The sequence below is a fragment of the Chiloscyllium punctatum genome, chromosome 7, assembly GCF_047496795.1.
Source record: "Chiloscyllium punctatum isolate Juve2018m chromosome 7, sChiPun1.3, whole genome shotgun sequence".
Taxonomy (NCBI): domain Eukaryota; kingdom Metazoa; phylum Chordata; class Chondrichthyes; order Orectolobiformes; family Hemiscylliidae; genus Chiloscyllium; species Chiloscyllium punctatum.
In genome coordinates this window covers 89,191,716-89,207,674 of record NC_092745.1, presented here as the reverse complement: position 1 = coordinate 89,207,674, position 15,959 = coordinate 89,191,716, and the positions used below count along the sequence as shown (strand labels likewise).

The 15,959-nt window shown below is 41.8% G+C and overlaps 1 protein-coding gene across 8 annotated transcripts in view; it reads right to left on the bottom strand.

Annotated features, from left to right (window-relative positions):
* Positions 1 to 515: 515 nt before the first annotated feature.
* Positions 516 to 15,959, bottom strand: part of elavl4 (ELAV like neuron-specific RNA binding protein 4) — a 117,267-nt gene continuing 101,823 nt past the window's right edge. For 6 of the 8 annotated variants that reach the window (XM_072574260.1, XM_072574261.1, XM_072574263.1 and 3 more), the window contains 2 exons: positions 4,048 to 4,086; positions 516 to 2,994 (listed from right to left, as the gene is read on the bottom strand). In XM_072574260.1, coding sequence (XP_072430361.1) covers positions 2,667 to 2,994; positions 4,048 to 4,086 — 367 coding nt within the window. In that variant the 3' untranslated portion in view covers positions 516 to 2,666. The remainder of the gene's footprint in view (positions 2,995 to 4,047; positions 4,087 to 15,959) is intronic. The other 2 variants (XM_072574264.1, XM_072574265.1) reach the window with 1 other exon arrangement.

The following is a 15,959-nucleotide window of genomic DNA, read 5'->3' as shown; positions in this document are numbered from 1 at the left end:
CAATTTTGGTGTCATCTGCAAACTTACTAACTGTACCTCTTATGCTCACATCCAAATCATTTATGTAAATGACAAAAAGTAGAGGACCCAGCTACAGTGAAACAAGTGCATTTTGGATCCTTATTGTAATTTTAAGCATACACGGATGGGATCTGAACTATGCACTATCTACCCATGTGTTCTTATATTCCAATCAGAAAACCACCAGAAATGAGGCCCCAAAATTAGAGCAATTTCTTTATTGCTGTAAGTACCAGCAATCCTATGTGTCATTCTGCCAACTAAAATTTTAATTTGACTTCACTCCCAACATATCTGCAATATGGAAGGGAGGGGAATGAGGCAAAGTAGTAATTAACACTATATTATATGCTAAAATCTTCTTAGAAAAGAGTTTACAGAAGTCCATTAAATTATCAGTAGTATGTCAATAAGGTTCAGTTAAGGCATGATTATCCACACATCTAGCGCTGAAACAATGTGAGAACACAAAAAAAGGCACCTAGATCATAATGTTTTTGACACTTCAGTTTATTGTTTGACATTAAAATTACAAATAATTCAACACAACAGTTTTATGAAAAAACATTTACAGCTGGTTTCAGAAATAATCTAAATTAGCTATGCTAACATTAAGTCATTCATAATTATTGAAGTGTATATTTTACTGTCTGGTCCTAGAAATATCCCAATGAAACAAACACATTGTAGAGAAAATTTTACATGCCTTCCCCACTAATGCTCAGTAAATGCAGCAAACTCTCCCAGCAATTCAGCTCATTCACAGCAGATGGTAATATAGTATAATCCCTGAACATTGCATGAGGGTTCTAGTCTAGCATTTTTAGTGATAAGTTATATGATGCATTCTTACACACTTGCTCACTATTAGTCCACCTTCACTGTCAAATTATTCCTTTACATGCAGTTAGTGGGTTTAGCATGAAAACTGCACAAAATAAGCACATTAACCATAACAACAATACTATTAAGACAACGTTATTGAAAAGGTTAACAAGACAAAAGCAATAGCAAATTTAACTATCAACTATATTATGCATAGCGAGTAACTTTTCTAGTACCCAAGGAAGAGCATGACCTTTTTACTCTTACAAAGCACAACATACTAAAGTTATCAGTGCACTGGACTAAGGAGAGCCCTCCCTCAGCCATTTTGTTCCCGTAGCTCAATTTTCCTCTCTGCATAATGGAAAATAAAAGCAACCTGCCCATCCCTAATATGAAGAAAAAATATTCACAACCAACATGACAATATATTAAACAATATTTGTTATTTCTGCACAAGCAAATACTTAGATACTTAAGTCTCACTTAGTATCACCTGGAACCATTTTGCCATCGAAACAAAACAACCAAGTTCTTACAATTTATAAATAAAAACAAATCAATTTTTATATACATGACACAAACTTAAGAAACATTGTTCAATAGATAAAATAAACAAATAACTAACTAGCTAAATTTAATTTGGCAAATGCATCAGATTGGCAATAAAATAAATAAATGATTGGATGAAACAATACCAATAGTGTCCTGTTTGTTAAAATGGAATATCAAGGACTAAAATGGAATCAAAGTTGGCAACAAATTCAACACAAACAAGTAACAACAGTTCAGATAAACAAGTGATGTGTATGTTCATATTTAGAGTTTAAAGATATGCAATTTCATTAGCACCTACCTACTACTTCGACTAAGGAAGTTTTGACATTTATTTCAGGAAAACTTTTTAATTTTAATGATATGCCCGGCTGTTACTGATGACTTAAAAAAAACTTTCTAGCAACTAATCTCCTTGCTTTTGGGTTCTGACTGTGGGGAACTGTGTGCCTGGGGAGATCGCTCCCTATTATTACTTTATGAAAGATATGATCATCTGTTTTTTCCCATCGTTCAAAAAAGCAACCTACATTCCAATTTAAAACATATATCTTGATCCTAAAAAGTACCAGTACAGTATGAACGTGACAAAGTTGTCCTTTATCCCCCATATTTGCCAGTCAAAATATTTTTTTCAAATCCAGATCCTGTAAAAATTCTCCTTTTTTATTATAAAAATAGATCTTTTGAAACCCATTTTCAGCAAAGAGACCATCTCTTTGGCAACATTGTTTAAGTTAAGTCATGTCATCAGGTCCCCCTATTCCCCTTCCCAACCAGGAAATACTTCATGTTTACATGATTCAAAGGAAAGGGAATAACTAAAACATCTGCAGAAGTGCTTCAGCAGATCTGTTTATTGAACAGGGTGGTTGGGGGGTGGGGGAGTGGAGGTCGGGGTGGTGGCTGTTTATTAAATCAATTCAACTGTGTTCTTTTTGAGAAGGTTTTCTTCAAAAATGTCAAATGTATTTTCATCTTTTAAACGTGAATGGGTGACTTAAAAAGGTCCACCTTCAAAGAAGGTAGAAAAAGTAGCAGGCTGGGTAAAAACTCCTGCACATTTTATCTATGTATATTTTGAACAACAACAGCTATGAAAGAACATTCAATGCATCAAAGTCTTCTAGCATTATAAAATCATTTCCTGCTCGGTTGCAGGATATCCTATGTTAATACTTAGGCAACACTGGCTTATGAAGTCCATTTTTAGTATAAGCCTTTTAAGTTCCATTTGTTTGTAAATGTAACATTATATCTGCACTTCAGGATTTGTGGGTTTTGTTGGTCTTGAATGATACTTGTAGAACTCTATCACCCAAGCGGTATCCATTTAGGCTTGCAATTGCCATGGCGGCTTCATCATAGTTTGTCATAGTGACAAACCCAAAACCCTTGCATTTGTTTGTGCTAAAATCGCGAATGACCTTGACATTGTTTACGGCTCCAAATGGTCCAAAGAGCTGCCAGAGAACACTTTCATCTGAGTCAGGGGAAAGGTTGTAGACGAAGATACACCAGCCTGTTCCAGTGTGTCCAGGAATATTCATTCCAACAAGGCTGGTCATGCCATCAATTGTGATTGGGGAGAATCTGTTAAACAAAGAAAGCTGACACTTTGGATATTTGTGAGATTAATGAAGATGACATTTTGGATATACCTCTAATATGAGATCAGATTAGTCTTTAACAAATTAAGGTCAACATTGAACATAATAATTATTTCAATTCTTTATTTTTGTATTGTATATTGTATTGTATTATATATTGTATTAAGCTGTTCATTATGGTATATGTGTGTATTCTCATATTGATCTAAACAGTTCATAATTTCATTTACATACTTTTCAATTTGAAATATTTTTCAAGAAAGTCTTTGAAAAGCAGCAGTCATTCTGAGAAAAGTTATGTTACTTTGTTGAGGCTTCAAATTTCAGCTTTTCCATGCACAGATATTTAACCTTGAGGTTTGCATGTAATAAAAACAATTTAAACCAAATTTCAAATAAACAATAGCTGATTATATTTGTTCTAACACCCTTTCCCATGACCTAATTATTTTTAAAAATAGGTCTTAAAAAGAAAATCAAGCTGCATTTGAAGTTCTAATGAATTACAAAATAACCTGACCTTAATAATAAAGCAGAAAACACTGGGAAAAGAAAACATAACAGTACAAATTCCAAACATTATGATAAAGGTGCACACAGTTTCTTTATTCAACTGAAAAGTTTATGAAAAGTTCTCTAATATTCCCAATAAGTAATGTATAAGAGATGTATTGAAGGTGTACAGATGGTAGTTTGCTGCATGTTTACTTCTCATTGATTATAATACATGGGAATTATTGCAGTCATCTTTTTCTTTAAACTCAATCAGTACCAGTAGCCAATGTACTTGCTCTCCAGCATTTTTGAACCATATCATTTGCAGCTGTTGCACCTGAATCAAGTAAATGGAACAACCTGCAAATTAAAGAAGTGTGTAAACAAAAGAGATATGGGTTTCTTTTTTACAGAACCAAAAGAACTGAAGTTCGAAAAAAAAGTCTGACATGCTGGTAAAAGAAATGAAAGAAAGTTAGTCAAAACAAATTAATAATCTGTGCCAACATGGACATCTGGCATTCTATGGAGTTTTAATTACCTCTTTACGCCATAGGCCATATTAAGCAAATTGTCCAGCCTGAAAAGAGAAGGAGGTCCTTGGGTTAATGTTTCACAGATGGCAACTCATTCAGTGGAACTCCTGCTAAATGGTCCATTTTGAGCAAGAGAGCTGGAACTTCCAAGGGATATAATCTAGTAACGAACACTCCCCCAGTGAAGACTTTCATCTTGATCTGGCATTTTTACTTTTATAGACGGCATAAATGCCGTGAGTATTAGATACATTTGATTAATAAACAATAAAACATCTTTTTTCCATTGAATGTAGATCTGTATTTAATTGATCCATGGCTTGCATAAAAAAAGCATGTACAAAAAGAACTGATTTAATCCTGTCTGCCAGGTGACACCATTAGGTGGACAATTCAGTTGTGGCAATGGGATTACCATTCCATTTCCTTCAGCTGACATTTTAAAGGCACAGCTGATGGTTGAGGTGCTTGCCTGACGTGGACAATCTTTTTATGAATAAATGTAAATATCTTGAGATCTTGTGATGAAATTAGGGTCCCAATGCTTTTAAAATGTTAAATTATGGAAGTTTCATTAAAATTACCACTAAAACTTGAAGTATAGATATTTCAGAGTAATAAAGCAGAATTTGGAGGAGCATTTAGCTCCAGCTAACTGAATCAGATGACCTGTGTGCCATTGCTTTGTTTCCAGCTTACAGATTGCATCTCATTTTCACTTTGCTTTATGTACCTCAGAAATTCTATCCCCTTTTCATGGATGCTCTTATTACAGTTTTGTGTAAATAAACAGTTGGAAGAGGAGCTCAGCTGCCCCAACCTCTGCATCCAGCAGACAGTAGTTACTGTGCTACTGCTTGCAGGAGGCCATTTTTCAGGGCAAAGGATACAGACAACAGTTTAATGCATTTATCTGGAGCAGTTTATCAGAAAACTGTACTTTATACGCAGGCCCCTGGGAGCTTGGATTAGGGGCCTGCCGGAAGCGGTGAGTCACTGATTTGATTCTTTAAATACTTACCAGGACCACGGGAGTCCTCCATTTCTGTTCTTCAGCGGCAGCAGCAACTCGAAGGGCGGGAGCTTGGACCAGGGGCCTGACAGGAGCGGTGAGTCACTGATTTGAGCTTTTACATTTGAAATCAGAGAACAGAGGTTTCTGGGAAAGGAGGGACTTCTTTTTATTTCCGTCCAGCTATACAAGTCAGTGTTTTCTAACCCAAGACCTTACCTTTGTTGGGCCTCCCACTCAACCACCTCCTCTAACCTTTAAGACCAGGGATATATCAGGTAAGTGTCTCTTCTTTTTTACTGTGATAAGGGGACTAGCAGGGATGGCAGTGCAAGGAGAGCAATGGTCCTCCTGCATGATGTTTGAGGTGAGGGATGCCATTAGTATCCCATCCAAGTACATCTGCAGGAAGTGCACCCAACTCTTGCTCCTCCAAGACCATGTTAGGGAACTGGAATGGAAGCTGAAAGAACTTCGGATCATTCGGGAGGCAGAGGCTGTGATAGATAAGAGTTACAGGGAAGTAGTTACTCCTAGGCATGAAGAAAGCTGGGTGACTGTTCGAAGGGGGAATAAACAGTCAGTGGAGGGATCCCCTGTGGTCGTTCCCCTGAAAAACATGTATACCATTTTGGATACTGTTGAGGGGGACGACTTACCAGGGGCAAGCAGTGGGGCCCAGGCCTCTGGCACACAGCCTGCCCCTGTTGCACAGAAGGGAAGGAGGGAAAGGAAGACAGTGTTAGTCATTGGGGACTCAATAGTTAGAGGATCAGATAAAGGGTTTGTTGGGAATGAACGAGACTCGCGGTTGGTGTGTTGCCTCCCAGGTGCCAGGGTCCGTTATGTCTTGGATCGTATCTTTGGGGTCCTGAAGGGAGAGAGTGACCAGCCTCAAGTTGTTGTCCATGTAGGTACTAATGACATAGGTAGAAAGAGGGATAAGGATGTAAGGCAGGATTTCAGGGAGCTAGTGTGGAAGCTGAGAGCTAGAACAAACAGAGTTGTTATCTCTGGTTTGTTACCCGTGCCACATGATAACGAGGCAAGGAATAGGGAGAGATATCAGCTGAACACGTGGCTGCTAGGATGGTGCAGGAGGGAGGGTTTCAGGTTTTTGGATAATTGGGGCTCATTCTGGGTAAGGTGGGACTTGTACAAACAGGACGGTCTTCACTTGAACCACCCCTGGGTGGGAAATTTGCTGGTGCTATTCGGGTGGGTTTAAACTAGCTCAGCAGGGGAATGGGAACCAGAGGTGTAGTTGCAGTGCACAGGAGGATGAGAGTAGGAAGGACAGGGACAGGATTTCAGGGTCACAGGAATGTGCTGGCAGACAGCAAGCTGGTTTGAAGTGTGTCTACTTCAACGCCAGAAGTATCCGAAATAAGGTAGGTGAGCTTGCAGCATGGATAGGTACCTGGGACTTTGATGTTGTGGCCATTTCTGAGACATGGATAGAGCAGGGTGAGGAATGGATGTTGCAGGTTCCAGTGTTTAGATCTTTCATTAAGAACAGGCAAGGTGGCAAAAGAGGGGGAGGTGTGGCCTTGTTAGTCAAGGATATGTATAACGGTGGCTGAAAGAACTTTTGACAAGGACTCGTCTACTGAGGTAGTATGAGTAGAGATTAGAAACAGGTGAGGAGAGGTCACACTGCTTGGAGATTTTATAGGCCTCCGCAGAGTTCCAGCGAGGTGGAAAAGCGGATTGGTAAAATTAGTCTGGGTAGGAGTGAAAGGAACAGGGCGGTCATTATGGGGAATTTTAACTTCCCCAACATTGACTGGAAATGCTATAACTCTGGTACGTTGGTTGGATCAGTTTTTGTCCAATGTGTACAGGAGAGTTTCCTGACACAGCATGTTGAAGGTGGGACAAGATGGGAAGCCACACTGGATCTGGTGCTTGGTAATGAACCAGGCCAGGCGTTTGATTTAGTTGTAGGTGAACATTTTGGACAGAGTGACTATAATTCAGTTATGTTTAGTTTAGCGGTGGAAAGGGATAGGTACATGCCACAGGTCAAGAGTTATCAATGGGGCAAGGGCAATTATAATGCGATTAGGCAAGAATTAGGATGCATAGAATGGGGTAGCAAAGTGCAGGGGATGCAGACAATGGAAATGTGGAGCTGGTTCAAAGAACACATATTGTGTGTCCTTGATAGGTATATCCCTGTCAGGCAGGGAGGAAGTGATAAGGTAAGGGAACTGTGGTTTATTACAGAAGTTGAATCTCTTGTTAAACAGAAGAAGGAGGCTTAAGTGTTGATGAGGCGATGGAGAGTTACAGATCAGCTATGAAGCATTTAAAGAGAGAGTTAAGAAGAGCAAAAAGAGGACATGAGCAGTCTTTAGCAAATAGAATAAAGGAGAACCCAAAAGCTTTCTATCGGTATGTGAGGAATAAAAGGATGACTAGGGTAGGAATAGGGCCAGTACACAGATCCCTGAAAGGTGCCACCCTGGTTGAAGGTGCTGTTAAGAAGGCATACAGTGTGTTAGGTTTCGTTGGTAGAGGGATTGAGTTACGGAACCACAATATCATGCTGCAACTATACAAAACGCTAGTGCGGCCACACTTGGAATATTGTGTATGGTTCTGGTCGGCATATTTTGGGAAGAATGTGGAAGCATTGGAAAAAGTGCAGATTTACCAGGATGTTGCCTGGTCTCGAGGGAAGGTCTTATGAGGAAAGGCTGAGAGATTTGGGTCTGTTCTCATTGGAAAGAAGAAGGCTAAGAGGGGATTTGATAGAGACATACAAGATGATCAGAGGATTAGATAGGGTAGACAGTGAAGGTCTTTTTCCTAGGATGATGATGTCAGCTTGTATGAGGGGGCATAACTACAAATTGAGGGGTGATAGATTTAAGACAGATGTCAGAGGCAGGTTCTTTACTCAGAGAGTGGTATGGGCATGGAATGCTCTACCTGCCAATGTAGTTAACTCAACCACATTAGGGAGATTTAAACAAAACTTGGATAAGCAGGGCAGTTAGTCTTACTTTGGTGGTAGGCAAAGTAATGGAAAGGGTACTGAGTGATAAGATTTATGAGTATCTTGAAAGACACTGCTTGATTAGGGACAGCCAGCACGGCTTTGTGAAGGGTAGGTCTTGCCTTACAAGTCTTATTGAATTCTTTGAGGAGGTGACCAAGCATGTGGATGAGGGTAGAACAGTGGATGTAGTATACATGGATTTTAGTAAGGCATTTGATAAGGTTCCCCATGGTAGGCTTATGCGGAAAGTCAGGAGGCATGGGATTGAGGGAAATTTGGCCAGTTGGATAGAAAACTGGCTAACTGGTTGAAGTCAGAGAGTGGTGGTAGATGGTAAATATTCAGCCTGGAGCCCAGTTACAAGTGGAGTTCCGCAGGGATCAGTTCTGGGTTCCTCTGCTGTTTGTAACTTTTATTAATAACTTGGAAGAGGGAGTCGGAGGGTGGGTCAGTAAATTTGCAGATGATACGAAGATTGGTGGAGTTGTGGATAGTGAGGAGGGCTGTTGTCGGCTGCAAAGGGACTTAGATATGATGCAGAGCTGGGCTGAGGAGTGGCAGATGGAGTTCAACCCTGTCAAGTGTGAGGTTGTCCATTTTGGAAGGACAAATAAGAATGCGGAATACAGGGTTAACGGTAGGGTTCTTAGTAAGGTGGAGGAGCAGAGGGATCTTGAGGTCTATGTTCATAGATCTTTGAAAGTTGCCACTCAGGTGGATAGAGCTTGTAAGAAGGTCTATGGTGTATTAGCGTTCATTAGCAGAGGGATTGAATTCAAGAGTCGTGAAGTGATGTTGCAGCTGAACAGGACTTTGGTTAGGCCACATTTGGAGTACTGTGTGCAGTTCTGGTCGCCTCACTTTAGGAAAGATGTGGAAGCTTTGGAGAGGGTGCAGAGAAGATTTACCAGGATGTTGCCTGGAATGGAGTATAGGTCGTACGAGGATAGGTTGAGAGTGCTAGGTCTTTTCTCATTGGAACGGAGAAGGATGAGGGGTGACTTGATAGAGGTTTATAAGATGATCAGAGGAATAGATAGAGTAGACAGTCAGAAACTTTTTCCCCGGGTACAACAGAGTGTCACAAGGGGACTAAAATAGACTGGAAGCAGAGGCTAACCGGGAAGACACTAGAGCAAAAATGGCAGGAGTTTGTAGGTATAATTGAGGACACTGTACAGAGGTTCATTCCCAAGAAAAGAAAGATTAACCGGGGAGGGATTAGACAACCTTGGCTGACAAAGGAAGTCAGGAAATGTATTAAAGAAAAAGAGAGATCCTATAAAGTGGCTAAGAACAGTGGGAAATCAGAAGATTGGGAAGGATACAAAAGCAAACAGAGGATAACAAAGAGTGTAATAAGAAATGAGAGGATCAAATATGAAGGTAGGCTAGCCAGTAATATTAGAAATAATAGTAAAAGTTTCTTTCAGTACATAAGAAACAAACGACAGGCAAAAGTAGACATTGGGCCACTTCAAACTGATGCAGGGAGCCTAGTGATGGGAGATAAGGAAATAGTAGGAGAACTTAACAAGTACTTTGCGTCAGTTTTCACAGTGGAAGACAGGAGTAATATCCCAAAAATTAAAGGGTGTCACGGGGCTGAGTTGAGTATGGTTGCCATTACGAAAGAGATAGTGCTAGAAAAGTTAAAAAGTCTTAAAATTGATAAATCTCCTGGCCCTGATGGGATACACCCTAGAGTTCTGAGAGAGGTTGCTGAGGAAATAGCAGAGGCATTGGTTGAGATCTTTCAAGAGTCACTGGAGTCAGGAAAGGTCCCGGACGATTGGAAGATGGCTGTAGTAACCCCCTTGTTCAAGAAAGGATCAAGGCAAAAGATGGAAAATTATAGGCCAATCAGCTTAACCTCGGTTGTTGGTAAAATTCTAGAATCCATCATTAAGGATGAAGTTTCTAAATTCTTGGAAGAGCAGAGTCTGATTAGAACAAGTCAACATGGATTTAGTAAAGGGAGGTCATGCCTGACAAACCTGTTGGAATTTTTTGAAGAGGTAACAAGTAGGTTAGACCAGGGGAACCCAGTGGATGTGGTCTATCTGGACTTTCAAAAGGCCTTTGATAAGGTGCCACACGGGAGACTGCTGAGCAAGGTGAGGGCCCATGGTGTTCGAGGTGAGCTGCTGGGATGGATTGAGGATTGGCTATCTAACAGAAGGCAGAGAGTTGGGATAAAAGGTTCTTTTTCAGAATGGCAGCCGGTGACGAGCGGTGTCCCGCAGGGTTCGGTGCTGGGGCCACAGCTGTTCGCATTATATATTAATGATTTGGATGAGGGAACCGGGGGCATTCTAGCGAAGTTTGCCGATGATACAAAGTTAGGTAGACAGGCAGGTAGTACTGAGGAAGTGGGGAGGCTATAGAAGGATCTAGACAGGTTGGGAGAGTGGTCCAGGAAATGGCTGATGGAATTTAACGTGAGCAAGTGCGAGGTCTTGCACTTTGGCAAAAAGAATATAGGAATGGACTACTTTCTAAATGGTGAGAAACTTAATAAAGCCAAAGCACAAAGGGATCTGGGAGTGCTAGTCGAGGATTCTCTAAAGGTAAACATGCAGGTTGAGTCTGTGATTAAGAAAGCGAATGCAATGTTGTCTCTTATCTCAAGAGGGTTGGAATATAAAAGCAGAGATGTACTACTAAGACTTTATAAAGCTCTGGTTAGGCCCCATTTGGAGTACTGTGTCCAGTTTTGGTCCCCACACCTCAGGAAGGACATACTGGCACTGGAACGTGTCCAGCGGAGATTCACACGGATGATCCCTGGAATGACAGGTCTAGCATATGAGGAACGGCTGAGGATACTGGGGTTGTATTCGTTGGAGTTTAGAAGATTAAGGGGAGATCTAATAGAGACGTACAAAATAATACATGGCTTTGAAAAGGTGGATGCTAGAAAATTGTTTCTGTTAGGCGAGGAGACTAGGACCCGTGGACACAGCCTTAGAATTAGAGGGGGTCATTTCAGAACGGAAATGCGGAGACATTTCTTCAGCCAGAGAGTGGTGGGCCTGTGGAATTCATTGCCACGGAGTGCAGTGGAAGCCGGGACGCTAAATGTCTTCAAGGCCGAGATTGATAGGTTCTTGTTGTCTAGAGGAATTAAGGGCTACGGGGAGAACGCTGGCAAGTGGAGCTGAAATGCGCATCAGCCATGATTGAATGGCGGAGTGGACTCGATGGGCCGAATGGCTTTACTTCCACTCCTATGTCTTATGGTCTTATGGTCTTATGGACATAAATTTAAGGTGAAGGGTGGAAGGTATAGGAGAGATGTCAGGGGTAGGTTCTTTACCCAGAGAGTGGTGGGGGCATGGAATGCGCTGCCTGTGGGAGTGGCAGAGTCAGAATCATTGGCAACCTTTAAGCGGCAATTGGATGGGTACATGGATAGGTGCTTAAGCTAGGACAAATGTTCGGCACAACATCGTGGGCCGAAGGGCCTGTTCTGTGCTGTATTGTTCTATGTTCTATATTCTAAGCACATGGATGATGATGGGATAGTGTGGGGGGACAAGCTGAGAATAATTCACAGATCAGCGCAACATCGAGGGCCGAAGGGCCTGTTCTGCACTGTGCTGTTCTATGTTCTAAACTGTTTGGTGGACCAAGATGATGCTTTGCCAACACTGTTCAAAGTAATTGTGGCCATTAACTTATTTGTCATTAGTTCTTTCTGATTGTGAAGGGGATATCTAACAATCTTCAACATCCAATAAGCTCATTGAGAAAGTCACTAATGCCTCAATAGATAACACAAGTCACCTCAAAGATTTTCAGCAGTTTCTTTTGTCTTTCCTTTTCCCAGTGCATTATTGACCACAAACATTTGCAATCATTGCACCATTCAGCATCATAAGATTATATATTTCTCAAAGAAAAACCAGATGGTATAACATTTTTATCTTTTCTTACTCAACTGTCCTAATATTTCAGCCTTGTACCAATGCAACATCATCGTTGCAGAAGGAAATGGGACACACACTATAAATAAAAGGTGGCACGGTGGCTCAGTGGTTAGCACTGCTGCCTCACAGCACTGCTGCCTCACAGCACCAGGGTCCCAGGTTCAAATCCAGCCTTGGGTGACTGTCTGTGTGGAGTTTGCACATTCTCCCTGTGTCTGCGTGGGTTTACTCTGGGTGCTCCGGTTTCCTCCCACAGTCCAAAGATGTGCAGGTCAGGCGAATTGGCCATGCTAAATTGTCCATAGTGTTAGGTGCATCAGTCAGAGGAAAATGGGTCTGGGTGAGTTACTCTTTGGAGGGTCGGTGTGGGCTTGTTGGGCCGAAGGGCCTGTTTCCGCATTGTAGGGAATCTAATCTAATAAAAAAATGACAACCTTATAAAGACTAAGCAACAAGCATTTCAAAGTTTGGGGGGGGGGGGAGGTGGAGAAGAAGGGCACCAGAATGATTGCTGAGCACACAACAATGCTACTGAAACAGAGATTTAAGGGACTAAACAGGTCTGAGCTCACCAATATGTCCCACAAGAAGTTTCCCAAATCACAGTGGTATACTGTATCCTGTTTGACTACGCAATTGCATTTGGGGGATGGACAGCAACAGCAGCATTCCTCTTTGGATAGAGGATTAGGGTGAAAGCAATGAATCTTCAGAAGAAGGGAACACCATGTGGCAAGAGACTTGAAGGATCAGTGTTTGGGCCATTATCTTGATAAAATTCTCAACAGATCAATTATTTTTAACTTACTTATTGTGCTGTAAATAGAATAAATAAGAAACAGCTGTTGGATATGAACTGTATTTCATGAGGTACTCAGCATAGCTCATTGCTGAATTTGTGGCTCTTGGGGATTGTCAGATCAATCACTTGTGTACGTAAAACATAAGCTAAGATCTTCAACAACAACTGAATGCATGTTTACATTCCCTTTAACACAGTTACACATGGCAAGGTGTTCTATGAAGTGGTAAAATAAGACAAAAATCAATGCTAAGCCACAGAAGAAATTATTAGGAGGAGAGTTATAATGTTGGCCAAAGGGATGAGTTTAATGAAAGGCTTTTATTTAAGGAGGAGAGGGATAGTCCTGAAAGACTTCAAGACTGTGGACCCAAGAGCTTGTTAACATGGATGCAATTGGAAATTCCTGAGAAATACCAGGACTTGTATCCAAAGGGTGACACAGTTCTGCAAGGTGATGCGAGCAAGTCTATATTCTTACTGAGGGATACTGGGGCCAGTCAAACTCCATTGCTGAGAAAAATCTTCCTCATCAGCTAGTGACAAGATGCTGTAAAAGGATTTGAAGGTGGATATCCGCTCATCTTATTTTTCCAGGTGCACCTGGAGAATGTTCTTGTATCAGGAATCGTACCTAGTTTGCACAGGATTGACCTACTTCTCAGCAATGACCTGTGGGATACAAGGTAATAGAAAGTCTCTGAGAATCCAGTTGAGGTCAGGAAGATTAAACAACTGTAAGCAAATGTGCCAGATATTTCTCTGACTGTATGGTCTCGTGGGGCAAAATTCTATGAGGCTCTGAACAAAGTGGGCTATGGCAAGACTTGTGGTAAAATCATATAATAAATCTGGTGAGGCCTACCTCCGCATTGCAAATACCTCACTCCATCGTTTATGCTTTTTGACAAGCATGGCAATTTTCTTGTTAGGCAATGGTGAGTTGCCAATTTACAGGGGATTATTGGTTGTTAAACACCTCAATAATATTCAACTTTCTAACTCACCAAACTTGTCAAACAAACTATATGTCAAGAAAACAAGGTGCGGAAAGCAGAGATGGTACCTGAGAAATTCAGCTCATTGCTTGCTCTGGAGGATCTCCGTGCTGCGATTAACTGAAGTCCAACACAGGGCACAATCCATGGGTACCAGCCAGAGGCATACATTGTCCATGAATATTGGCAACATGCATTCACCAAATACTCACAAACATTATGGCACCTCACCAATACACTGGCAAGGTACTTTAGAAGCACAGATGTGTATTAGAAGTTTGCTACGAGGACGCTTTCCACAGATATGCATCTTTGTGAAGGATTGGTCCGGATTGCATTGCATAGCTGGTCACTTGCTTTCTTAGTACTCACTCACTTAGTGCCTACTTGCAGAGCACATCAACCATGCTTTGCTTTGCCTTGCCATACCAGTTAGCACAGTCAAGCAATCAGGCAGATTGTCTTGTTGGTCAGCAGTTCTCAGTCAAAGATGTATATATTCCTGTATGTCAATCTCACACATGCACCATGTGCCAGCAGGTTTAGTGGCAAACACACTGCATACACAGCAAGCAAACAGTCATGACTCAAAGGTTGTAGGCAGTGGCTCTCACTGAAGTTCATTAAGGCACCTGTCAGTCAAAAGGTCCTGGCACAGTAAGTTAAGGGCAACTTCCCATACCAGTCCAAGAATTGGCCACACACTGCTCGGTGTGATCTTGGTCAGGGATCTGTACCTCTATGATCCGGGGAGTACGTCACAATCAGTCCAAAAATAAGGGGTGGAGGGTGGGGTTAAGGGTGGCTGAATGCTGCAAGTTATTTTTTGGAATTGGAGTTGCATGCTGGGAGGATAGTGGTCGACAACTGTGAAAGTGGCTGCAATATTTGCAAGGAATGTATGCAGAAAAACATAGATGATAAGGAGGTTTAATACAGAGGTAAGTTGACCCACCTTGACTTCAGCTTTGAAGGATCAGACATGGAGTTTTCTCAGTGGGAACTTCTGAGGGAGCTGTGAGGGTCCTCTTCTATGGGTGCCTTATGACATCATCTGTTTCCTTGGAAGGATGGTGCATATGGTGTGACCTGGCTGTCCACGGCAATCACCAACTTATTCATGGAGGCTTCCAGACAGTTGCATGATTTGCTGTACTGCTGCAACTTGTGGCCAATGAGCACCACTGCATTCCACATACCTATCTGCTGTTTCTGCTCCACTATGAAGTGGAGCAAATCCCTGATTGCTGACATGACTGGGTTCTCTCCTGCCTGGGGCAGAGCAGGTCCCTGGTCTCTGGAAATCATCTGAGTGCCTGTGGCCTGAGTCAGTGGCCAGTTGTAGAACTGTTGTAGTGAGGTGTTCACCAAACTATACTCACACATGTCCTAAACCCTAACCTTCCTATTGAAATGTCAGTATCTGGCAGAGTGGAGGAGGGGTACTGGAGGTAGCCTTGCTGATGCTTCCTTTGAGGCCTTGATACACCTGTCCTCAGAGGTCAAGCATCTTGGAGATTTTCACCATGGAAGGGATGGACATGCTGGCTGTACTCGCAAGACATAAGAGACAGAAGGCATCACAGCTAATGTTTAGAAATGGTGAGCAATGGATGACAGCAGAGTTAATGTGACAGTTGCAGCAAAAGGAAGACTGGTATTTACTCAGCTGATTGAACATGGATCTTGGCATCCCAACAGAAGTAATCCCAGTTTTCTTCTGTGAAGGCCAGGACTGTTTCTTCATAGGGGCTGAGGAGCCTAATTCCCCGCACTCCTACACCTGTATGGATTCTCTCTACCAAGTTATGTGCTACCTTCTGCTGTTTGAGAGAAATTGAAGTATTGAGTGAGATGAATGTGGGTCACATAGTTGTTAGTGCTGATGCAGGTAGGCAAAAGGCAGTGAATTGTTCCAAGGTTGTGAGAAGGCAGCACAAAGGCAATGCAGAGTTAGTAGTGTGGGAGGTTGTGAGGGGTGAGTGCAAGTGAGAGAAGATGTTGCAATCAATAATATAAGTACCAAAGCATGATCCTTGGTGAGAGGTGGGTGCAATGGCAGAGATACAGTGAATGTTAGGTGGCAGAAAGAAGAGTTTGGCACTTAACCTGGCATAGCAGAGATGGTCATTGATCTTCATATGACACTGCTGGCTGTATCTCTAG